Source organism: Erythranthe guttata, chromosome 14 (assembly GCF_056151865.1).
Source record: "Erythranthe guttata isolate IM_541 chromosome 14, IM_541, whole genome shotgun sequence".
NCBI lineage: Eukaryota > Viridiplantae > Streptophyta > Magnoliopsida > Lamiales > Phrymaceae > Erythranthe > Erythranthe guttata.
In genome coordinates, this window is record NC_142546.1 from 24,958,711 (window position 1) to 24,984,572 (window position 25,862).

The 25,862-nt window shown below is 39.0% G+C and overlaps 3 protein-coding genes and 2 pseudogenes across 5 annotated transcripts; 2 read left to right on the forward strand and 3 right to left on the reverse strand.

Annotated features, from left to right (window-relative positions):
* The first annotated feature begins 2,532 nt into the window (after positions 1-2,532).
* On the forward strand, positions 2,533-4,351 carry LOC105958805 (malonyl-coenzyme:anthocyanin 5-O-glucoside-6'''-O-malonyltransferase). Its single transcript, XM_088814055.1, has one exon. It carries the CDS (start codon positions 2,755-2,757, stop codon positions 4,240-4,242), a length of 1,488 nt encoding a protein of 495 aa, XP_088670181.1. The 5' UTR covers positions 2,533-2,754; the 3' UTR covers positions 4,243-4,351.
* Positions 4,352-4,496: 145 nt separating this feature from the next.
* On the reverse strand, positions 4,497-7,993 carry LOC105958806 (UDP-glycosyltransferase 86A1 pseudogene; annotated as a pseudogene). The gene has a single exon (XR_016029821.1). The product of XR_016029821.1 is annotated as a UDP-glycosyltransferase 86A1 pseudogene (transcript).
* Positions 7,994-14,905: 6,912 nt separating this feature from the next.
* LOC148765507 (UDP-glycosyltransferase 86A2 pseudogene) lies at positions 14,906-15,487 on the reverse strand (annotated as a pseudogene).
* Positions 15,488-17,808: 2,321 nt separating this feature from the next.
* LOC105959478 (type I inositol polyphosphate 5-phosphatase 13) lies at positions 17,809-23,058 on the forward strand. 2 transcript variants are annotated; one of them, XM_012983587.2, is made up of 12 exons: positions 17,809-18,703; positions 18,864-19,218; positions 19,326-19,578; positions 19,736-20,591; positions 20,686-20,810; positions 20,903-20,987; positions 21,100-21,265; positions 21,368-21,408; positions 21,522-21,789; positions 21,882-22,005; positions 22,081-22,441; positions 22,533-23,058. In XM_012983587.2, exons 1-12 carry the CDS (start codon positions 18,134-18,136, stop codon positions 22,851-22,853), a joined length of 3,525 nt encoding a protein of 1,174 aa, XP_012839041.1. In that variant the 5' UTR covers positions 17,809-18,133; the 3' UTR covers positions 22,854-23,058. The 2 variants fall into 2 exon arrangements, with proteins under 2 accessions (XP_012839041.1, XP_012839040.1); XM_012983586.2 differs by having other exon boundaries at positions 21,100-21,408.
* On the reverse strand, positions 23,010-25,826 carry LOC105959479 (ankyrin repeat-containing protein At5g02620). Its single transcript, XM_012983588.2, has 3 exons — positions 24,627-25,826; positions 24,131-24,540; positions 23,010-24,041 (listed from the first exon to the last, which is right to left on the reverse strand). The coding sequence occupies exons 1-3, from the start codon at positions 25,078-25,080 to the stop codon at positions 23,178-23,180; spliced, it is 1,728 nt and encodes a 575-aa protein (XP_012839042.2). The 5' UTR covers positions 25,081-25,826; the 3' UTR covers positions 23,010-23,177.
* Between the last annotated feature and the right edge of the window lie 36 nt (positions 25,827-25,862).

The window sequence follows — 25,862 nt, forward strand, 5'->3', positions numbered from 1 at the left end:
AATATGGATTCTACCATTGCAGACGTGACGTTTCTTTTATCGTACTTTTTAAATTCAAAAATTACCCTCAGGGGTGGTCATGGTTATAATAAAAAATTGTGAAAGTGTTATTTAAGAAGAATAAAGATTTCGTGTAATGTTCCCATAAAGAAATGTCACAAGCATTATTCGGGAAATATTCCACGTAATAAAAAAATTCCTTGAAAATCATACCATAAGGGAGTCGATGTAAGACGGAAACAAACATCAGAGGAATTTTGGTAATTACAAATATGTAGGAGTATTGTTCTTAATTTAGCCTAAGTTCAGGGGGTTTTCATACGTTATCCTTGTTAAAATACAACTTAAACTTATTTATATGTATGACCATATGTTAGAAACTAACATAAAGGCTGATGTTATTGAAAATAGATCAAATTTCAAGTAAACAAAAGTGACTATAAAATGCTTATATAAATAAAAAATGAAAAATTAAAATTAATTGGATTTTTGTGTAAATCAGTCGGATATATTGTGATTTAAAAAAAATATATAGAGATATAAAATCGATATTAGATTCTTATAAACATTATACACTAAATAAATTCATTTTACAAATGTTTTAAAAATGGAATTTAAGAAAATAAATATAACTTATTATATATGATGGGGAAATAGAAAACTTAAGCATATTTCACTAATTTAGATACATAACTTGTAAGTTAGACAAATGAACTCATGTATTCCAATACCAAAATATAGTGAGATATATACAATGTTAAAATATTTAATAATCATTTACGCTATAATACCCTACATTAATATTTTTATTTTCATATGGTTTAAAATTTTAATTTAAAAATTAGTCAGAATATTTGTAGCTAAACATATTTTTTCCAATGATAGGTTGTCTGTATCTTTCTTCACCCACACTATAGGATTGTAGTAAATCTCATTTAAGTTCGATATAGTACCAATATCGTGCCAAATGAAATGATAATCACTGAGTTGGTATTTGATAGGTAATATTTTGTTGGTATACTATAATACTTGATATTAGATAACCTTTTCCATCCATAATATTGCATCAATCTTTCTCAATTTAAAAGGACACACACATAATTAAGCAATTACTTCTCATATAATTGTAGTCGTTTATGTAATATATAAATATCTTATTGAGTTTGTAACTAAAAATGGATCGTAGAAACTACTGATTTGCCGATTGATATTGTATTTGTTAATATAAACTATTTACGGCAAGAGCACCTCGAGTGGCCCTATTGCAGTTTTGGCCCATATTTTCTCCAAAATTGCAGTTTTGACCCCATACTTTTCCAATTCTTTAATTTGTACCTAAAATACAATAAATCAACTTTTTAAGCACCAATTATCGTTAAAACACACCAAAAGTTCAAATAAAAAGGTACGATAAATTGTAAAAATATACACTTAACACACCCCCAAACTTGAACTTTTGTTTGTCCTCAAGCAAAATCTAATCGTAAGCAAATAACTCAACTACTACATCTCATTACATAGATCAATGATCAACTTCATGTTTTCAGAACTTGTAATTATAATGACAATTCTTAGGCATTCGCAAGCTCAAAATTCAAAAGCACTTAGTCACTCACCATTACAAAAAACCACAAATCATACAATTGCTTCAAGCATCCAATATTTGCAAATTAAAAATAGAAAGAATTTATACTTACATGCATATGTTTGACTCCAAATACTCACCAAATTATTCTACTCTACTAATATCGAACATTAAGCTATTGGGATCATTGGGGCTTTGTGGCTTCCAATTGTTAGGCTTTTTGGTTTGAGGTAGGAAATATGGGTATATGTGGCTATTCTTCTTGAATTGAGGTGATTACGCCAAAATTTGAAAGATAGGCGTTTGAAACAATGAATTCATCTCTAAGGACTTTAATAAACTCGATTCTTAAGAGTTCAAAAGTCTCAACTTTTGCTCTTAAGACAATGGATCGAACTTTCAAAATAATTCAACAACTAGTTAGTGCAGTAATTAAGATGGTATGGGTTGTTTTCCAAGCCAAATTAATTATCACCTTCAGATCTGTTGATTGTCCAAAAATGATAAATATTAGGAGGTGGGTAGGCAGTAATTAAATCTGCTGAATTTATTGTGAATTGATTAATTGATTAATTGTCACTTGTCTTATTAATTTCTCAACTGCATGCATGCCCAGTGATTGGGGCCGGTTACCAATTAAGATAGTTAGTTAGACACTTATACACAAAAACCGTTTTTTTTTTTTTTTTTTTTTTTTTTTTTTTTGTTAACCTATTAATAGAATTACATGACCAATTTGCATTTTCATTTACACAATTAAACAAACAAAAAATTATTACAGAATTAGAATGCTGATTTGTCCTTCGGGTGAGGGTAGAAATGTAAATGCATAACAATATTGACGGTGTTAACAATTTAACATTTGACTGAAAAATATAGGGACTATTTAAAATGATAACCTGCCCGGGGCAGTTTTTATTATTAGGGCAGTTCGTAATTTTGGTCAATGAGTGCATGCTGGAAAGTGTATTAAAATGGGGGTGGGTTTCCGAAAAGTTGACCTGAATCATCAAAAGAGGAGATCGAGTGATGAATTAAATTGAAGTTGAGATTTCTATGAAACCAATTAATTTTCTTTTTTTTTCTTTTTCTTTTTTATTTTTGATATTTCGAATAAAAAATCATCATCATCATCCCGGCCACCCGTTGAACTGAGAACCAAAACCTACATGGCCGCCGCCACCACTATTCTCGAAGAATGCGAAATCAATCCTCCGGCGGGGTCATCGCCGCCGGAGTTTGTGGTGCCGATTGTATTCTTCGATATGGTGTGGTACGACTTCGCCGCCAATCAAAGTGTTCTCTTCTTCGATCTTACAGCAGCTTGTTCGACGAAACCCTATTTTCTGGAAACCCTTGTTCCCGATCTGAAAAGCTCTCTCTCCCTCACTCTCGGCGAATTTCTCCCACTCGCCGGAAAAATCGTTCATCCTTTAACCCCCGGAGGAGATAAACCAATCCTACGTTACCAATCCGGCGATTCAGTTTCTTTTAATGTTTGCGAATCTGGGGCTGATTTCAGCGAACTCGCCGGAAATCATCCCCGGAATTGCGATGATTTTTATGCCTTCGTCCCTAATCTTCCACCGGCGAAGCGTTCCGAAAAGTCGATTTGTTGCGCAGTGTTAGCTCTCCAAGTTACACTGTTCCCCGGCCATGGCTTCTGCATCGGTTTTGTAACTCATCACGCCGCCGCCGATGCGTGCACGGTTGTCTCTTTCATCCAAACCTGGGCTCTCATCAACAAAACTAAGTGCACTAATAATAATAATAATAATAATAATAATAATAATAATAATAATAATAATAATAATAATAATAATAATAATAATAATAATAATAATAATATAAATAATAGTGATTTACGTGATTTGTTAACACGATCCAACTGTTTGCCGTGTTTCGACAGAAAAAATACGACAAACATCAACGGATTGGACTCGTTGTATTGGGACCTCATTCTGAAGCTATCTTGTTCGGTGGAGCCGCCGCCGGTGAAATTCCCGATCGACAAGCTCCGGTCAACATTCGTTCTCAAGAAAGAGCAGATCGAAAAGCTCAAGGGTTTGCTCGTGGCAGCCAATTGTCCCAGGGTGTCGACTTTCACAGCCGCATGCGCCCTCGTGTGGGTCTGCTCGGCCAAATCGGCTGGTGATGACGTGGCAGACGACGAGCCCGAGTTCTTTGGCTTCGTGGCGGATTGCCGGGGAAGGCTGAAGCCGCCGGTGCCTGCTAATTACTTCGGCAACTGCGTCGTACTTGTTCTGGCAGAGCTGAAACATGGACAAGCCAAGGGTCCCAACGGCTTCGTGATGGCAGCAAAGGCCATCGGTGACGCCATCGTTGAAAACGTGTACAATGAGAATGGAATCTTGTTCGGTGCTGAGAAATGGCCGGAGAAGTACGACGAGTTGATCGGAAAACGGCAGTATGGGGTTGCGGGTTCGCCAAGATTCGACTTCTATGCGGTGGACTACGGTTGGGGAAAACCGAAAAAATTTGAAGCACTGTTTGTAGATGGTAATGGTTCCATATCTCTTAACAAAGCGAGAGATTGTGAAGGTGGTTTGGAGATTGGCTTGTCCAAGCCAAAGCTTCAAATGGATGTACTTTCTACTGTTTTTTCGCAGGTTCTTCACGAATTCTTGGGAAATTAGATGGTATACCTGGTTATTTACATTGGGTGGATTTGAACTGTATGTAATTCTACACATAATTACACACAATACTCATGGTACTCATGTATATGTGTACTTAGTGGGTAAACTTTCACGGTTGTCATATGTTCAAATTCGAAATCAATCAGTGTAAAGTTCAAAATAAACATCTTACGGAAGGACAATGAACTTTTGAAAAACTGAGCACACGCATTACATCATTCTACCATTTTTATCATAACTTGAAAAAAAAATTAAAAGAAAAATAATAATAATAATCCAGCTTCAATGATTCAAGTTGGTTTGAAAAGCCAACAAATAGAGTTACAACTTACCAACAAAGACTTTAACTGAAAATGAAAACAATAAGGGCGGGATAGGTATAGAGGTAATTGACATGTATGTTTATCATGAATTAATTTAATTTAATTTGCAGATGACTTAGAATGAGTTTTAGCCTTTAAATCATGTAGAAATCGATCGAGATTCCCGTTGGATGAACCATCTGCAGCCCATGCCCGGTGCAAAATCGTCTCGACTTTCTTTATTTCTCGCCTCAAGCTCGTTATTCCACTACTCATCAAGTGATCGATCTTTTGTGCAACTTGTTGTCGAGAAATTTGTTTGGTCTGGTCATCACAGAGATTAATCCCGATTTTCCAATCATCGACAACCAATTTTCTATTGGTCGGTTGATCAACGGACAAAGGAAAACAAATCATAGGAACCCCATGCCATATACTTTCTAATACAGAGTTCCACCCGCAGTGCGTCAGAAAGCAACCAATCCTCGCATCGGAAAGCACTAGGCTCTGATTGCACCAAGGAATCACCAATCCTCGGTCACCCACACAATCCTCAAATCCAGGTGGCAAGAGATCATCATCATCATCGGACGTGATCCTGACAAGATTACGCCGTAGAATCCATATGAAATTCACTCGTTGCTGACTCAGCATCAGCCCGTGAGCTATCTCGTGAATCAGCTGAGTGTTTGTCTCGATTGTGCTGCCAAACGAGATGTAAAGAACTGAACCATGAGGCTTGGAATCGAGCCATTTTTGGCAGTCCACCTCGGGCCACAGGCTAGTAGTAGCAGTAGTATTAGTACTAGTAGTAGTATTGGACACAGTTATTATTGGTGGGGTGCCGGAGAAATTGGTGGGGCCCACGGCGTAAGTTGGCTGCTTCTGATTTAGGGCGGACAGAGTTTGGGGTTCCAATTCTTGGACGGTGTTGCATAGGATGAAATCCGCCTTCTTCACTTGCTCGTACGCGTCGATTATGTTGTGGTGGTACAAGACTGTTGGGATATTGAAGGGGTCGTTGTCCCCCTCGAGATACGACATAAGGTCTGTAGGGATTCTACCCGAAGAAAGCTTACAAATGAAGAACTCAAAATAGATGTTAGTAAAATAACATCACAAGATAAATAAATATGAATGTACGAAAAACAGAAGTATGAGATTGAAGACAGCTCAGTCTTCCAAACCGATTCACACACAGATCCACAGAGGTATCCACTGTTACACACACACACAGTCTAGGATTGCACCATACTCAGAACCAATCCTCTCTCTGCACTCAAACCCCTCAAACCATCCAGATTATCAGTAAGACCACGAAGAAGATGCACTCAGCTTCTTACCCACTCACCACAGACCCAACTCACAGAAGAAGAAGGCAAGGTGTTTGAATTTAGGGTTTCAATCTAGGTCTTACCCTCTGCCACACATCTCTCCGCATTAAATAGGGACTCCAGTCAAATGGAGCCGTTGAAGAGACAACCACTGGGACAAGCACGGCCAAGGACGGCGGCGAATGGCCCATGGTTGCTGGAGCAAAAGAAGAAAAAAACAGAGGGGGACCAAAGGAGAGAACAGAGATTGTCTAGGGCACTAAACGGGAAAGGGGGTACAAGGGAGAGGAAAGGTCAGCTATAATGAACGGCTGAGATCACACCAGAACCAACGGTTCAGATCTAAGCCTTCTAGCACATTCCCACTAATGGGCTGGAATTATTCTGGTTGGGCCTTTCCGAATAGACAAGTGTGTGTGTAGTGGGAAATTGGGCTATAGGCCCAAGACACATTTGGGCCACAACCACAACAAATCTCCACCTTGGACCAAAGTGTATCATTAGTGAATTTTTATGGTTTATTGGAAGTCATCATTGCTGTTTTTGATATACAGGTAAAACACAAAGTAGTACAAGTATATCTTTCTGATTTCACATAGAAAGTCAGAAGGAGATGTCACATAGACAGAACATGTAGCAGTTCACAAAGAAAAGACATGTACACAATCAGTCACAAAGACAACACATAGTCAGTCACAAAGACTGTAACAAATAAAAATAGCACACAGCATTTTAATCTTGGGAAATTAGGTTCAAGTTTTTCAAACAAGAACGAAATTTCTCAACTGGTAAGCACTTAGTACCCATATCAGCAGGGTTGAACTCTGAGGGAATTTTTTCAAGTTCAATAATCCCTTCTTCCACAATACTTCTAATAAAGTGAAATTTAATCTCAATATGCTTAGTTCTATCATGGAAGACAGGGTTTTTGCACAATTGTATACCAGACTGACTGTCAGAAAACACTACCACTTTGTTCCTGTAAAAACCAATTTCAATCAGTAGGCCTTTAAGCCAGATAGCTTCTTTGAAAGCCTCAGTTGTGGCTACATATTCTGCCTCAGTGGTAGACAGAGCCACAATGCTTTGAAGCTGAGATTTCCAGCTTACACAGGAACCATTCAAAGTAAACACATAAGAAGTAGATGATTTTCTGCTATCTCTACAATTTGCAAAATTAGAGTCCACATACCCACAGAGTTCACTCTCAGTTTTACACTTAGAAAACAGCAAACCAAGTTTAACAGAACCTTTTAAATACCTAAGCAACCACTTAAGAGCCTCCCAATGAGGCAAACCTGGATTAGACATATACCTACTCAAATAACTCACAGAGTAAGCAATATCTGGTCTTGTGCTGACCATTAAGTACATAACAGACCCTATAGCATTAGCATAAGGCACATTTTTCATCTCAGACATTTCAGGTTCAGTCTTGGGAGACTGTTCCCTACTTAGCACAAAATGGGCAGCAAGAGGAACAGATACAGGTTTTGCAGATTGCATAGAAAATTTCTCAAGGATTTTTTCAGTGTAAGAAGATTGATTAAGAAACAATGAACAACCTTTTCTATCTCTGATTATGTCCATGCCAAGTATTCTTTTAGCATTTCCAAGCAATTTCATGTCAAATTCATCACTAAGACATTTAATGACATATGTTTTAATACAAGGGCTGGTCAGAAGCATATCATCCACATAAAGGAGCAAGAAGACAGGAATTTTGGCAGAGTGTTTGAAATACAAGCATGGGTCATATGAACTTCTCAAAAAATTTAAGGATTTCATGCATGCATCAAATCTTTTATTCCACTGTCTAGGGGACTGCTTAAGACCATACAAAGATTTTTTCAATAAGCACACATAATCAGGATGTTTCACATCAAGAAAACCTTCAGGCTGTTTCATGTATATTTGCTTATCTAATTCACCATGGAGAAATGCAGTTTTCACATCCATTTGTTTTAACTCCCAATCAAATTGAGCAATTAAGGCAAGCATAATTCTCACAGTAGTAAATTTCACAACAGGAGCAAATATCTCAGTATAATCAATTCCTTCTTTTTGGGTGAACCCCTTAGCCACTAGCCTAGCCTTATATCTAAGTGAATCAGATTCATGTTTAACTTTAAACAGCCATTTACAGTCAACTAATGAACATTCAGTTGGTTTTGGCACAAGAGTCCAAGTATGGTTAACATGCAAAGATTCAATTTCTTCATTCATAGCATTTAACCAAGACACAGATTCATTAGATTTAAGGGCTTCCCTATAAGACTTAGGTTCTTTACCATCCAGAGACTCAAAGACATGAAACACATAAGATGCAAGCTGATAATCATCTAAATGATGAGGCCTAATGATGTTTCTTCTACTTCTGTCCCTAGCAAGTTGGTAATCACCAAGATTTTCCACATCAGGCACATTAGTATCAACATTTTGATCAAACACATCATTTTCAGGCACATTATTATCAGTTTCACTATCAGAATCAGATATAGTTTCATGTTGAGCAGGTATAACAGGGGAAGTCTCCACCTCAGCAGAGGTAGACTCAGAAGAAATAACAGACAAACAAGGAAACTCATTCTCATTGAATATCACATTTCTACTTATAACAGTTTTAAACCCCTGTTCCCCCTTAAGCCAGCACCTATAACCCTTAACCCCCTCTGGATAACCCAAGAAAACACATTTAACAGACCTGGGATCAAGTTTATCATGTTTCTGGTGCACAAAAGCAGAGCAACCAAATACTCTAAGATTAGACAAACTAACAGGAATACCAGACCACTTAGTTTCAGGTAATTCACCACATAGAGGCACAGAAGGTGATCTATTGATCACATATGCAGCAGTTAAAATAGCTTCACCCCAGAACATTTTAGACAAGCCAGATGAATTTAACATGGACCTAACTCTATCAAGTAATGTCCTATTCATCCTCTCAGCAACACCATTTTGCTGAGGGGTGTAAGCTACAGTTTTATGCCTCTTTATGCCAGATTCAACACACATATCATCAAATTCAGCATTACAGAATTCAGTTCCATTGTCAGTTCTCAAGGTTTTAATTTTCTTTCCAGTTTGATTCTCAATTAAAACTTTCCATGCTTTAAATCTTTGAAACACATCAGATTTATTTTTCAGCAAGAAAACAAACACTTTTCTGGAAAAATCATCAACCACAGAGAGAAAGTATCTATTACCACCATGACTAGGAACAGGGGCAGGGCCCCACACATCAGCATGTATATATTCAAGGATATCAGTGCATTTTGAAGAGTTAGGGAAAGGAGACACAGGAAATTGGACCTTAGTCTGTTTTCCTAAAATGCATGAGTCACATATGGGCAGTTCAGACACACAGTCATTATCAAGATAATTGTTTTTATGCAAAAGCTCAAGCCCTTTAACACTTATGTGACCTAACCTCCTATGCCAAAGACTAGAATGATCATGTTTAACAGAATTAGCATGCAACAAGGGTTCAGCAGAACACACATACAAATTTTGCATTCTAACAGCTTTAAACACAAATTGATCACCTTTCATAATATTTTGGCAACCATTTCCCCAACTACCATGCAGACCACTATCCTCAAGAACAGCCACAGAAAGCAAATTACTACTCAAATTAGGAACATGTCTCACATTTTTAAGCATAAGTTCAAAACCAGATTCAAACTTAAGGATAATAGTTCCTAAACCAACCACATTTACACCACTGCTATCAGCCATAGACACATTGCCATTTTTTAGTTCCACATATGATGTAAATATGTGTCTATTAGGTGTCATGTGGTGTGTGCATGCAGAATCAAAGATCCAATCATTATCACATAGAGATGAAATCACAGAGTTCACACAATCATGCACAGACTCACCAATCATGAAAACATCACCCAGATTGTCAACAACAACATTAGCCTGTTCATTATTCTTATCCTTTTTAGGTTCAGTACATTCATTTGCATAATGACCAGTTTTACCACAGTTATAACATTTTCTGCCTTTGATCTTGTTCTTACTCCACTCTTTGCCCTTTTTAGGTTTTTGAAAAAACTGATTTTGGTTGTTATTACTGGAAGAGGCCTTGTGTTGAAACTTGAATTTAGGCTTTCCTTTCACAAAGTTAACATCACCAAAAGATTTGTGACCCTTATTGGTTCTTAAATCCAGTTCTTTGCTTTTCAAACCATTTATGACAGTGTCAAGAGTAACCTGATCTCTACCATACTTAATAGCAGATTTTACATCACTATAAGTGTCAGGAATTGCATTTAAAAGCACAATAGGAGTATAATCATCAATGTTTTTATCTCCAGTTAATTTAATGTCCTGAACTAGCTTTGTAAAAATATCCAGATTCTCATCTATATCTTTACTCAAATCCAGTTTAAATCTGAAAAACTTTTCAAGTAAAAACATTTTTGAGGGCAAAGAGGTTTCAGTGTACAGATCTTGCAGTTTTTCCCATAAAGCTTTAGCATCATCTTGCTTTCCTAATTTTCTAATCACAGAATCACTCAAATTCAAGATCATCAAGGAGTAAGCAAGTTCATCAAATTCAGCTTTCTTAGCAGCAGGTGTGGTATCTTCATAGTTTAGAGTAATAGCTTTAAAACATTTTTGCTGAACTAAAACACCTTTCATTTTCTGTTGCCATATAGAAAAGTCACCTCTTCCATCAAAAGGAGCAACAGGATATGCATTCATGATTCACACAGATGAAAGGCACAGAATCACAAGAAATCACACAGAATCACACAGAATCACACAGAATTACAGAGTAACACAATAGATAATCAGATTGCCCCCCCCCCCCTTTCCAGATTCCTGCGACACTAGGTGGTCCGGACAAGAAAGGGTTTGCTGAGAGCAATCCTAAGCTACACTAACAGTAGGAATAATTGCGGAAAAATAAATGATAAGGAACGTCAAATTGGATTCGAATTGGAAAATAACTATTTAATTCGTAGAAGAGTTATTGATGGGCATCGGTGGAGATACCGAAAGAAATTATGGAAAAATAAGGGTTTTCAACGAACTGAAATTGTATTTGAGTACGAAACGAACTCTATCTCAAGTAAAACGGCGCAAGGAACAAAACTCATGAGCAAAGCTCATGAATCACGTCAAATTTCAGCAATCCAACGTCGTTTGGACTCCTAAAAGTTCGTTTTTGCTATTTTAGGTAAGTTTTAGAAAATTAATATCAAATCATAGAAAAATCGGATTAGGATTCCGTAAATTGGGTTGTTCCCAAAATTACGAGATCTACTAGAATCAGACTCTAACTCGTTTTTGCCATTTTTGGTAATTTTTAGTATTTTCTTAGTTTTATTAGGCTTTTTAGTTTTTTAGTATAAATAGCTGCCTTAGGACTTTTATTTTTGGGAAGAATTTCGAATTTTAATAAAATCTTTAGAGATTTCTCTATTTTTCTGGTGGATTCCAGAATTTCGGTGGATTCCGAATGTTATTTTGTTCTATAGGATTAATTCGTAGAAATTAATTCTTTACCGTGCTTCCGTTCTGCGTCAGTTGGCATCAGTAGCGAGGTTTTCCTGGTTAGATGGCGAAAGGTGCTAGATATGGAGACAACAACTACGTTGGCGATGACCGCGGGGTTGAGAAACTGCAAAATCTGCGGTTGGTGCGCGAGGGATTTGCCCTTGACAACAACAACAGAAGAACTGGATCTAACATGGGTATTGCCGACGGTGTAGCCCGAGGTGCATATGTTAGACACAATTATCATGGATCTGTTCAACTTCAATCAAGGTATGACGATTATTCAAAGGTGAGCGGCAACTCTGATTTTGAAGAAAATCCGCCTATAAAGAGGCAAAAGGATCGTGATAAATATCGGGTAAGAGCTGAAATTCCTTCTTTTAGTGGAAATTTTCTTGAAGTTGAGGATTTTATTGATTGGGTGTCAGAAGTCGAAAATTATTTTGAATTGATGGGCATTTTGCCGAATAAGATGGTAAAATTGGTTAGGTGTGAGTTAAAGGGTTGTGCAGCCGCATGGTGGGATGAAATACAGAGGAAGAGAGCTAGACAAGAAAAATTTCCAATCCAATCATGGAGGAGGATGAGAAAAATGTTGATGGATCGTTTTTTACCCCTAGGTTATGAGCAACGTCTATTTCAACTATATAGTAATTGTTCGCAAGGGAGTAGATCTGTTAACAAGTATACTGCTGAGTTTATGAGACTAGCAGACTTAAATAACCTGCAAGAATCCGAAAGTATGAAAATTTCAAGGTATTTGCAAGGATTGAATATTTCAATCCGTCTTAGGATAGGGTGGCGCGCAATCGACTCCCTTGAAGAGGCTGAAGAGTTAGCATGGAGCGAGGAATATTATCAGAAGCGAAATAGTTCTTCTAGAAAAATCAAAGATGTTCCACCCGTTGTCAAAGTTAAGGAGGTACAAGATACTTCGTTTGTTATTGAAGCACCCAGTTTGGTGGGAGATCATGGCGTACGAGTTAACGAAGTTGAAGACGAAATTGTTGATGCAAAAGTTAAAATTAGCGTAGCTATGATTAACGATGATATTAACGAAATCAAGGTGAAAGTCGATGAAGTTGAAGGGAGAGTCAACGAGGTTGAAGAGAGCATCAACATAGTCGAAGAGAGCTCCAACGGGGTAGAAGAGAATGTTAGCAAGGTTGAAGAGGGAGTCGATGAGTTTCAAGAGGATGTTAAAAATAAATTTGAGGAAGAATTTGAAGTTGTAAAATTTGTTCAAGAAGAGGAAGGTGCACGTGAAGAGAAGGAACAAGTGGATTGCGTTGAGGTATGTGATCTAATTGTAGATAGTGTTTGTTGTGAAGTTCCTGTATCGGAGAAATTGGTGGAGCCATTGAGATTTTCGATTAAGAAGCCAATTTTTCCAACGCCTCGTTTGGATGAAGATTTTGTAAGCGAGATTTTTGTGCCGGGAATATTGGTGGAGCACTTGAAGTTGTTTGCAAAGAAGTATGCATTGTTATATTTTGATCATAGCTCGAGGTCGAGCTCTTTTGAAGAAGAGGAGATTGATAAGGAACGTCAAATTGGATTCGAATTGGAAAATAACTATTTAATTCGTAGAAGAGTTATTGATGGGCATCGGTGGAGATACCGAAAGAAATTATGGAAAAATAAGGGTTTTCAACGAACTGAAATTGTATTTGAGTACGAAACGAACTCTATCTCAAGTAAAACGGCGCAAGGAACAAAACTCATGAGCAAAGCTCATGAATCACGTCAAATTTCAGCAATCCAACGTCGTTTGGACTCCTAAAAGTTCGTTTTTGCTATTTTAGGTAAGTTTTAGAAAATTAATATCAAATCATAGAAAAATCGGATTAGGATTCCGTAAATTGGGTTGTTCCCAAAATTACGAGATCTACTAGAATCAGACTCTAACTCGTTTTTGCCATTTTTGGTAATTTTTAGTATTTTCTTAGTTTTATTAGGCTTTTTAGTTTTTTAGTATAAATAGCTGCCTTAGGACTTTTATTTTTGGGAAGAATTTCGAATTTTAATAAAATCTTTAGAGATTTCTCTATTTTTCTGGTGGATTCCAGAATTTCGGTGGATTCCGAATGTTATTTTGTTCTATAGGATTAATTCGTAGAAATTAATTCTTTACCGTGCTTCCGTTCTGCGTCAATAAACCACATAGAGAGCTAGAAAATAAATCACGTATGAGCACATCTGCCACACGGGGCCAAGTAGTGCCACACAGGGCCTCCACGCCACACAGGGCCAACTCAATGCCACACAGGGCTCCCAACCTCCACAGGAATAAACCAGGAAACGAAAAACTAGGGTTTCAGAGTGACTTACCTTATCAGAACCCAGTTAGGTTCTGTAAGCCTTCTTCAAGCAGATCTTCGAGTAACCAAGCTCTGATACCACTGTAGGGATTCTACCCGAAGAAAGCTTACAAATGAAGAACTCAAAATAGATGTTAGTAAAATAACATCACAAGATAAATAAATATGAATGTATGAAAAACAGAAGTATGAGATTGAAGACAGCTCAGTCTTCCAAACCGATTCACACACACAGATCCACAGAGGTATCCACTGTTACACACACACACAGTCTAGGATTGCACCATACTCAGAACCAATCCTCTCTCTGCACTCAAACCCCTCAAACCACCCAGATTATCAGTAAGACCACGAAGAAGATGCACTCAGCTTCTTACCCACTCACCACAGACCCAACTCACAGAAGAAGAAGGCAAGGTGTTTGAATTTAGGGTTTCAATCTAGGTCTTACCCTCTGCCACACATCTCTCCGCATTAAATAGGGACTCCAGTCAAATGGAGCCGTTGAAGAGACAACCACTGGGACAAGCACGGCCAAGGACGGCGGCGAATGGCCCATGGTTGCTGGAGCAAAAGAAGAAAAAAGCAGAGGGGGACCAAAGGAGAGAACAGAGATTGTCTAGGGCACTAAACGGGAAAGGGGGTACAAGGGAGAGGAAAGGTCAGTTATAATGAACGGCTGAGATCACACCAGAACCAACGGTTCAGATCTAAGCCTTCTAGCACATTCCCACTAATGGGCTGGAATTATTCTGGTTGGGCCTTTCCGAATAGACAAGTGTGTGTGTAGTGGGAAATTGGGCTATAGGCCCAAGACACATTTGGGCCACAACCACAACAAGGTCTCTCGTGCTTATGCATTCAATGCCCGGAATGTAACTAATAATTACGCCGTCGCCGCCATCTTCTCATGCAAAATTATAGGGGTAGATTAGTCATTTCATTTAAATCAACACGCAAGTGGAACGAAAGGGGCAATAAACTAAATAATACAAATAGGGTAAATACTTAAATTAAATAAAATCGAATTAAACAAATGAAGTAGACTGGAAATGGGATCCCCATTCCGGTCAAGTCAGTCGATAAATCTTGAAATGAGATATGCCCCGTAATAATCAAAGGAACTGAACTCCATTGAATTCCACAAAATTAATTCGTGTTTTGTCTAAACAGTTGAAAGAGAGATCTAGAGAGAGAAAGAGAGATTTAATTTCTGACCGACGTTGTTGACGATGGGGAAATGGGCGTTGAGTTTGAGGAGGTCCAAGTGATAGCCAATGGAGAAAGCGAGAGCAGCTTCCGTCCAAAAGGAGACTGAAAACATGTTATACTTGTGGGCTATTTCAGAACCCCAAAGATACGTCGTATCAGCAACCAGGAAACTGGGCGGTACTCCGCCGTCACAATTTTCCGCCGCCGTGATCCGACCCAGAAACTCGTCCACACGGCCCGGAAAATCACGTAGAATGGACCCCCAGAACTCTTCAAAGTTGCCTTCTCGGTCGAATTCCAGTGGGAAGCCGTCAGAAATGGTGGCGTACCGTATGTCGAGGCCCGATTCACGTGCTCCCGTGAAGATTTCCGGGATCTCGCGCTCTTCATCACCACCGCAAGCGGCCGCGGAGATGCGGTGGTGGAGGAACTCCGTTTGGACGAAGGTGACAGTGCAACCCCTGGAAGCAAGTTTTATGGCGAGATGGATGAAAGGGGTTATATGCCCTTGAAATAAGAATGAAACCATCACTGCATGCCCTCGATTTGCTGCCATTTTTCTTCCCAAACTTTGGAGATGGACTACTGTAACTGTATATGAAGATACAGGTTGTAAATGGGTTATGGTTTTCTTTTTTCTTTTTTTAATGTCAAAAAAATGGCGCATACGGTAAATTTCACTTTATTCCTTATACTTTCGATTGCATTGATTTGCCCATATTTACTTGAAATATTGGTTCAATGTGATCCTTGCTGTTAGTTGTCAGACATTTGACATCACCACCATTTAACTCTGAAGTTACAAAAACGTCAATTCTCCCAGTATAAATAATTATATAAAAAAAAACAAAAAAAGAATTAATTGAAAATTGAAGATAACCCCAGTATAAATAATTATATAAAAAATAACAAAAAAAGAATTAATTGAAAATTGAAGATAACCAGAAAACATAGTTTCACGGAATCTCGAAGATTATATTGAATTTGAAACCATAAGGACGGACGTGTAAAACGATTCATAGTTGATGGGTGGTTGTAATTACCCAAACATAAGAGGGTTTCGTGTAATTTGACAACCTCACGAGTGGTTGTAATTTACTCTAAAAAATATCTACAAGCGAATGTTTTTTTACCATACTGCCCCAACGCGTTGTCGTACCAAGCCATATCGATTTTCTACCGAAATACTTATACGGAATGAATACTGTAAATATAATAGAAGAAATGGGCCTTAGAGTTTAGACCCATCACATCATTTGCATTCGGCCTCAAGAAATGGGCTTTGGTAACCAGTTGAGCCACCAACTTTTATTGAAGTCGAATTTTATTAATTTACATTATAGATATACCCTATATATATGTATATATCACAAACATATTATAATTTTATATAAAATCGTTATTTTTTCACTTTCAAAATAGTTGATCGTAGGCACTGATGCGAAACAAACAAACTGAATTGAAAATGATACTCTTTATTTAGAACATTTATTTAACTGAAAAACAAGGTGAAACCTTAGCTTAATTATGAATAACATTAACAAACAGTTGGTACGTAATTGCAGCAGACAACAACATCAATAATTAGGGGATCGATACGCATGCAATTATGATTTTTATAGACGGACACTATAGTTTTGATATTTGTAGTAAGTTTGTGTGTAGTAAAGCCGGCGGCAATATGCCCATATATTCATTGTGGGCCCTCTTCTTTCCGCGGCGACGATGGTCGGCGACATCGACCAGTGACGCGATTCCCTCGAAACCCTCCGAATAATTATCGATGACCGCGGACATTGCCGCCCGGCGCCCTGGCTTGGCACTCCACCGCCTCCGCCAACATCTTCGAAGTGAGGTCATGCGTTGGGAGAGTGGCGTCGACGCATAGTGGATCCCCTACGGTACGGTTGAGATAATTTCTTGAAGATTAATCCGTGATATATGGATCAAGAATCTCACTATCCCGTTAGAGGGTTTCGGTGGGCCGGGGAAATCAACTGCGGAGGATAGCTAGATCGGAGAGTGCCGCCATGGTTCTCCAAGAAATCGGGTATCGATCTCAAGCTCCACCGTACCGCACTCTGCGCAACTTTGAAGTTGATATATCCGAAAGCAAACTCCCATGCACACATCTACCAGAGCTTGTTCCTCCTCCTCTTCCTGTTGAAACATTTTTCCCTTTTTCTTTTCTTTTCTTTTTTTTTTGGCAAAGTGAAATTAATTTTCCAATAATCTATTTCTCGTCGTTACTATCTTTATATATATATAGATGTTTCTTTTGCTTCACATTAAATTTAAATATACTAGCTAGTAAAACGAGGGGACATACATAATTAATAATGGTTTAATTTCCAGCGAACTGAATGTACATCAGATTGCATTAATTCATGATAACACGACAAAGACATATTTTATTGTGCCATGTTTCATCACGTTACGATAAGATATAGGTGGATTATTAATTAATTAATTAGTATAGATAATTATCTTCAAGATTAGTCATCTTCTTGTTCTTTATTATGCTAGATCCCACACAAATGAAGATGAATGAGATAGGGGGAGTTGGGTGAAATCTCATCACCAGTTTTAATTTCTCATTTATATAATCAAAAAAATTTATATTTTTATTTATTCTTATTATTTTTTTAATTATTTGAACAGGGAGAAACGATTTGTTTTTGTAATTTTTAGACCTTAGGCCAAACGGTCGAAGATATGAAAACTAACGACGAGGGCCATATTGAGATAATTTTTCAAGTGCATGGGATAAATCGACACAATTGAAAGTAAGAGGGAGTAAAAGTTAAAGTAAAAGGGGGAAAGTTGAATTTATCCTAAAAATAAAAAGAAAAAAATGAGTTGTGCGGTAAAATCCCCAAATCATAGAAAAACACACACACACACAAAACACGCACTAAACCTTGGGAAAATGAGAACGTTATTGTCCGTACAATGCCAGCAAATTTCGCCCCTCTCTCCGCTCTCTCTCTCTCTCTCTCTCTCTCCCCTTCGTCGTGGGAAGCCACTACCCACCCACCATCCAACCACCTCTCTCCGCCCATATTCCTTCCACTCTCATTTTTCATTTTTATTTTTTTCTTTTTTTATTTTTTTTTTCTTTTCCCAAAAAAATTCTCGATCGGAATTGCAACCGACGATGGCCAATTTCCTATCTTCTTCCCTCTCTTTCCTCCGCCTGTAAATGTCGACGAAGAAGAATTCCCGCAAACAGAGATCCAATGATCCCAAAATGAACGAGCGTTTGGAAGAGGATGACCGAACAGCGCTGGCGGGGATATCCAATTCTCCGCCGCACCGGAAAGCTTACTCCTACAGCCAGCAGCTCCGTACCAACACCGGCACCCACCACAAGCGCCAGCACCAGCTCCGCAAGCACAGCCTCGACGAGAACCGGATCTTGAGCCACAACCCGAAGAACAACGTCTACGTGTGCGGGACCCCCAATTCATCCTCCGACGATGAGTTTTATCCGTACTCGACTATTACCGCCACCGGAGGCGGCGTCGCGGTGGGGTCGGTGAGTGATCACCATGTCGATTACCTCCATTTGAGCCAGAGGATTGGCGGAATGGCGGTGGGGGACGGCGGATGCGATGATGATGATTTCGAGAAGTTTCCGCAGCAGCCGATGCCGGAATTTATGGGGAGCGGTGGTGGGGTGGGCATATTTAGGGTGCCAAATAGGGCGCCCGTCAACCCTAGCCGACCAACGTGTCTTGAGCTTCGGCCTCATCCTTTAAGAGAAACTCAGGTAGATTTCAATGGAGTTTCTGAATTCAGTATCACAATTTTTGTTTCTTTGTTTGCTTGGATGGATTTTCTGAGTATTTGATTAATGCATGTTCTCCGTAGCTTTCTTAACCATGCTTACTTTAGGAAATGCATGTGAAATTAATGATTTAAGACAACAGGTTGGGAAATTTTTACGGACAATTGTCAGTACAGAAACACAACTATGGGCAGGGCAAGAATCAGGCGTAAGAGTATGGAACTATTCAGATTCATATAAGCCAGGTACTGGGGTAGGAGGAAGGGCACCAAGAGGTGACGAGGATGCTGCTCCATTTTATGAATCAACGAGTGCATCACCCACGATATGCTTGATTGTTGATGAAGGGAGTAAGTTTGTTTGGAGTGGGCACAAAGATGGTAAAATTAGATCATGGAAGATGGATCAGAATCTCTCCGATGACAACGGTTTCAAGGAAGGTCTTTCTTGGCAGGCACATAAAGGACCAGTTCTTTCAATGGAGATTTCTTCTTACGGTAAATATTTCTTTTATGGTAGTCAACGAGCTTTACTCGTTGTATCCTATTATGTTAGACCGTTTACCTTTTATTTGTTATATTTCTTCATTATGGCTCGGGTGCAGGTGATATATGGTCAGGATCTGAAAGCGGCAGTATAAGGGTCTGGCCATGGGAAGCTGTGGAAAAATCTATGTCTCTATCACTAGAGGAAAGACACATGGCTTCTCTGTTGGTGGAAAGATCAGTTATCGATCTCAAAAGCCAAGTTACAATTAATGGTGTATGTAATATCTCTTCTTCAGATGTGAAGTGTTTGCTATCTGATAATGCCCGAGCCAAAGTCTGGGCGGTTGGGTCCCTATCCTTCTCGCTATGGTACCTTTATTATTCATATATTCTCTCAACTACGATATCATTTGACCGTTTTTCCATTCTTGATTCTAAATTGCATCACGTCCGTTTTATTCATGATTTTTTTTATTGGCATGTTATTTTTTCATCCATCATTTGCTAATAATTGGCAGTGCAACAGGGATGCTCGTACTCGAGACCTTCTAAAAGTATTCAACGTGGACGGTCAGAGTCAGAACGACAATCGTTCTGACGTGCCATCATCATCATCAATGACATCATCATCGTCATCAACATCATCTGCCACCCAAGACCAACCCGTTGAAGACGAGATGAACGTAAAATTTGTCTCCAAGTCCAAAAAGGAGAAATCCCAAGGCTTCTTGCAGCGGTCCCGCAATGCTATAATGGGAGCTGCAGATGCCGTTCGAAGAGTAGCAACAAAGGGTGCCGGAGCTTTCGCGGAGGACGGTAAAAGAACAGAAGCTATTGTTCTCGCGGGCGATGGAATGATTTGGACAGGATCCTCAAACGGTCTGTTAGTACAGTGGGATGGTAATGGCAACCGCTTGCAAGAATTCACACACCACCCTTGCGGTGTACTGTGTTTTTGCTCTTACGGGTCGAGAGTATGGGTCGGTTACGTAAGTGGGATGGTCCAGCTTCTGGATCTTGAAGGGAATCTAATTGCGGGCTGGGTTGCTCATAACGGGCCTGTTATAAAGTTAGTGGTGGGCAACGGCTCTGTGTTTAGCTTGGCAACTCACGGAGGTATACGTGGTTGGAACATTTCATCGCCTGCACCTATTGATAATATATTACGGTCCGAATTATCTGATAGAGAGATCATGTATACAAGGCTAGAGAGTGTCAAAATTTTGGTCGGCACGTGGAATGTTGGTCAGGGAAGAGCCTCTCACGATGCTCTTATGTCGTGGTTAGGTTCTGCAGTGTCGGATGTTGGTATTGTAGTTATAGGGCTGCAAGAAGTGGAGATGGGTGCTGGTTTTCTTGCAATGTCGGCTGCTAAAGAAACTGTAAGCCTGCAATATGACTTTATTGACATTATTGCCTGTCCTAAAAGTATTCTTTGATCTTTCCTCCTGTCCTAAAAGCTATTGTCTATTTTAGGTAGGGCTAGAAGGAAGTGCAATTGGGCAGTGGTGGCAAGATCACATTGGCAAGGCTTTGGATGAAGGGTCTACTTTTGAACGTGTGGGTTCTCGACAATTGGCTGGCTTAATGACAGCAATCTGGTATATATGATTTCGAAACCTATATAAAATCAAGTTTTGCAACTTCTTTTCAATAGTTAAGTTGGTTGCAAATCATATTTTTTTTCTTTCAGGGTGAGAAATACTCTTAGGACACATGTCGGGGATCTAGATGTTGCAGCAGTTGCTTGTGGTTTAGGTCGTGCAATTGGTAATAAGGTAACCTACAGTTCTTTTTGCTGGTTACAGTGAAATTTAATTAAGCTTCATGCTTATTTGTTTTCAATTTCTCCAATTTCATTACGATTTACTGGCTCTACTTCGCTTGCAGGGAGGTGTAGGATTGAGATTGAGAGTATACGATCGGATAATGTGCTTTGTGAACTGTCATTTGGCTGCGCATTTGGAGGCAGTTAATCGGAGGAACGCAGATTTCGATCATATATACCGAACAATGACATTCACACGATCTTCTAACATGCTCAACAACGCTGCTGGTATGCTGCGATACCTGTACTTGCTTTGCTCTCTTGTCTTCTCTACATATTTATTTTGGCTGCTTTACTCTTGTGGCTTCCCTTGGATCCTCTCTATTGCAGCTGGTGTTTCATCAGCCGCTCAGATGCTCCGTGGCCCTAATGTACGTGTACTTGCAACTCAAAAAAAGCAATCATCCTCTTTTATTTTATTTTATTTTAGTCATTTCTCTCAATTGCGGCATTAAGTAACAGTGGTTGTTTAATCAAATAAAAGGCTTCAACAGTTAACCCTGACGAGGGAAAGCCGGATCTTGCTGAAGCTGATATGGTTGTCTTCTGTGGCGATTTTAATTACCGTCTGTTTGGCATATCGTACGACGAAGCAAGAGACTTTGTCTCTCAAAGAAGCTTCGATTGGCTTCGTGAGAAAGATCAACTCAGAGCAGAAATGAAAGCTGGTAAAGCTTTCCAAGGAATGCGCGAGGCCCTCATCAGATTTCCTCCCACTTACAAATTCGAGAGAGGAAAGCCTGGATTAGGAGGTATCACGCTATTACATTTCTACACTTCATGCACCATTTACTAAGGTCTTTATTCGGAGAATTAATGATTAAAAACCTCTTTTTAATTCAAGGTTATGATTCGGGGGAGAAGAAACGAATCCCCGCTTGGTGTGACAGAATACTTTATCGAGATAATAGAGCAAATCCTGCAGAAGAATGTAGTTTGGAGTGCCCTGTGGTTGCTTCCATATTACAGTAGGTTTTAATTCCTTATTTTATTTCTCTCTTTATTTAATCTTTGACTAATGATCTTTTTTTTTTGCATGAAAGATACGAGGCGCGTATGGATGTGACAGAAAGCGATCACAAACCAGTAAGATGCAAATTCAACGTAGACATTGCCCATGTCGATAGATCGTTACGAAGGGAGGAGCTAGGTAAAATTCTTCAATCCAACGACAACATCAGATCGAATCTAGAAGCACTGCGTTTCGTTCCGGAAACTTCTGTCAATACAAACAAAATAAAGCTGAAGAACCAAGATACATTCAATCTGAAAATCACAAACAAAAGTGGTGAAGACATGGTTTTTTTCCATATCATATGTGAAGGTCAAGCCACCATCAATGAAGATTCGGTAGCTTCCGAGTACCACCCCAGAGGCTCCCTCGGTTTCCCACGATGGCTCGAGGTAATTCTTTTAAAAGAAAAAAAAAATATTTTTGTGGCAAAAGAAAATAAAAAATAAAAAATAAAAATTAAAAGTGAATATTTCGTTTTAGGTCACTCCGGCAGCTGGCATGATAGATCCCGATCAAGTTGCAGAGATAACGATACACCACGAAGAGTTCCACACAATGGAGGAGTTTGTAGATGGGGTCCCACAAAGCTGGTGGTCTGAAGACACCAGAGACAAAGAAGTGATTCTATTGGTTAATGTACGAGGAAGTTGCTCGACTGAGACAAAGACTCATCGGGTAAATGTAAGGCATTGCCTCTCTGGTAATCCAGCTTTAGTGGATCAAAAACTCAGTGTTTCAAAGAAGCATGGAGGAAGTTCAAGTTCAAGTTCACACCAAAAGTCTACATTGACATACCATTGATAATCTTCACTCAAACGCTCGATTCCAACCTCGTATACCGATAATAACGGTCAGAATTTTGTCCGATGTTGTAACGGTTTAGATGAGATTCTTGTTTCAATTTAAGGGTTCAAAATTAAATTTGCACAAAAGTACATAGTTATAGATAGGAAATTCTTTTTCTTGTCATATATCAAAGTAATTGAAGATGAAATTATTGCAAAAAGTGTACATCTTTTTCTGTCAAGAGATGTATTACACATCACATATATAAACCGCGTGGAAGTAATACGACAACATAATTGCTTCGAACAAGAGCGAAAAAACAAGGTTATTTAATATTTATTACACAGCATACATCCTCTTGTACCTTTCACTGTACATCTCCGAATCGGAAGCCACAGACAGCGAAAACGAAGAACGTTCGCGGGTCCCACCTCTCCGAATATTCCTCATCCTTGAATCCTCCATCCTATGCCTAACCACACAGTAGCACATCGAACCAATCGTGGTAGTCATTATCACACCTCCAATCACGGTAGCGTATATAGCAAGCCACCTCTCGTGGACCCCGACCACAATATAGGTCAGCGATATAAAAGCAATCGAGATAAAGAGACAAGCGCACCACATGAGCTTGTTTATCACAAACATAAGCTGCTGCTTCGCCTTCTGCTCGATCACTACAAGAGACGTCTGCACCACCACCACAGCTAAAGAGATAAACAACGCCACGCTGTCGAATAAAATGAATATAATAAAAGCTGCATTATTCGCTATATGAGCTTCTCCGAGCGAAAACCCGTTTGTCTTCTCTTCAACGTACTGGCCAGGAACGGTGAAGATGGCGGCAAAGGCAACGGTGGCTATAAGAACCGCCACCACAGTGGCGGAGTTGATTGCGTTGTTTAGACCTTCGATATGAAGCTTCTTCACTTTTTTAGCGATTTTTCTAACCCTAAAACCGGTTTGACGCGTTTGTTGGAGCTGTGATTGAACGTCGTGCTTTATATCACTAACTGTTTGCTTTAGCTGCTTAGCTGCGTTTTGCGGTTTTCCAAAATCTTTCGAATGGGTGGCCCCCACTTCTTTTAGGGTAGCTACTAATTCTGGAGTTCCGAATTTGTCAGCGAGATCTAGTGGAGTTTCTCCGGCACTGTTGGGCGTATTTACATCTATACCCTCGGTGGATATCAAGCACTGCACAATCTGCCAAAATCAAGAAACTACATATATAAATCAAGACTTCCTTTTTCTTCCCCCCTTTTTCAATATGAAAGAAATTCGTTAAACCGAACCTGAATTCGTCCCTTTCTCGTGGCAATATGGAGAGCCGTATTCCCCTTGTTATCTCCGAAGCTCAAAAGTGACGGGTCCGGTTTTATAAGCTCTTTCACAATCTCCGCATTTTGCCCCTTAACTGCCATGTGCAGAGCCGTTTGACCTTTTCGATCGGTTTTAAATCCAATGCTCGAATCATTCTCCAAAAGGGATTTCACCACCTCCAAATGTCCCATTCTTGCTGCTGTGTGAAGCACAGTCTTGCCATTGTTTCGAGCAATCTTAGCCAAATTCGAATCAGTTTCTAAAAGCAGATTCACTACATCTACGTGACCCTGAGCAGCTGCTGTGTGTAAGGCGGTCGAATTTGCGGTGTCTGTTGTCATAACTAGGCTCGGGAAAAAACGCAGAAGCTCCTTCAACACATCTGTATAGTTTCAAATTAAATAACAATTTTCATCGAATTAGATAAAAATTATAACCAAGGCATGAGATGAAACAGGTTTTATTTACCAAGATGGCCCTGTTTTGCAGCAACGTGAAACGGGTCGAAGCCATTATTGGCTGGGATCGAACAAGTCTCGACATCTGAATGCTTCAAGAATTCTTCCACCACTAAAGTATGCCCGTTTTCTGCAGCGGCGTACAACGGAGTTTCGCCTTCTTGATTCTGCTTTGAGAGCAAATCTATTGCACCGTTTTCGATTTTTTGAATAATTTCTTTCGCCTTTCCTAAATTGCCCGCCCGAGCGGCGAGGTGGAGCGGCGAATCGCCTCTCTTACCGGGTGAATCTTTGCTCTTTTTTCTATCTCCTCCACCAAATGTGAGCTGTCTCTCTAATGCTATCCTAAAGCTTTTCTGCTTCTCCATTAAACCCCTAAAGCTTTTCTGCTTTTCGATTCCCCCATTACGAAAACTCTGCTGTTTTTCGATTGTCGGATTTCGAAAACTATATTGCTTCTCCATAATCCCACAGAAATTTTACACAGATTCTAAGCAAGCACACACACACACACACACACACACACTCTTCTTGAGGTGTTCAAGAACTCTATATCTAAATATTCTTCGCCATTATCAAAAACTACAATCTCAAGAAATCAGACAGCAATAAATCGAATTAAACACGATTTGCTAGATTCAAGATTGCAATTACAACAAGAACCTAATTTCTAAGATATTAAACCGACAAAAGGGATAAGTACCTGGAAATCTTGATTATGGCACAGTACAATAGAAACCCTAAAAAATGAATTTACCTATGAACAAAAATCTACAAAACCCACAAAATTTTAATCGGATAATCTTAATCCAAAAAACCCATTAAAGAAATAGATCTTCTTGAGCTAATACACCACTTCCCAATGAAAAAAAATCAGTCTTGAAGATTAATCATGAGCAACTGAACAAAGTAAAGATTGAATTTTTATTTTTCAAGATAATGGAAAAAAAAGAACACCAGAAAATCAGGGGCTGAAACAACCAATCACATGTGGTGCAGGATAATCAGTAGATACATATTGCTTTTGTATTTCATTTGGTTGTGATGATTAATCATGATTCTGGAAACAGTAACAAAAGGAATATTTTTTTAGCTTTAAATAATAATTAATGATAATGAATAAAGAAAGTTTATATGTGGTTAGTGGAAAATAATATAGGCCGCCATTGATGTTAACATCTCAAGGGCCTAAAAACAAGACACAGGTAGTGGCTGCTTGCTTTGCATTATGTATGTAATAAGGTAA

Coding starts and splice junctions, on each gene's coding strand:
- LOC105958805 (XM_088814055.1), top strand. CDS start 2,755: ATGGCCGCCGCCACCACTATTCTCGAAGAATGCGAAATCAATCCTCCG.
- LOC105959478 (XM_012983586.2), top strand. CDS start 18,134: ATGTCGACGAAGAAGAATTCCCGCAAACAGAGATCCAATGATCCCAAA. Junction 19,579..19,735: donor TCCCTATCCTTCTCGCTATG/GTACCTTTATTA, acceptor GCAGTGCAACAG/GGATGCTCGTACTCGAGACC. Junction 22,442..22,532: donor GTTTCCCACGATGGCTCGAG/GTAATTCTTTTA, acceptor ATTTCGTTTTAG/GTCACTCCGGCAGCTGGCAT.
- LOC105959479 (XM_012983588.2), bottom strand. CDS start 25,080: ATGGAGAAGCAATATAGTTTTCGAAATCCGACAATCGAAAAACAGCAG. Junction 24,541..24,626: donor TGCAAAACAGGGCCATCTTG/GTAAATAAAACC, acceptor GAAACTATACAG/ATGTGTTGAAGGAGCTTCTG. Junction 24,042..24,130: donor CGAGAAAGGGACGAATTCAG/GTTCGGTTTAAC, acceptor TGATTTTGGCAG/ATTGTGCAGTGCTTGATATC.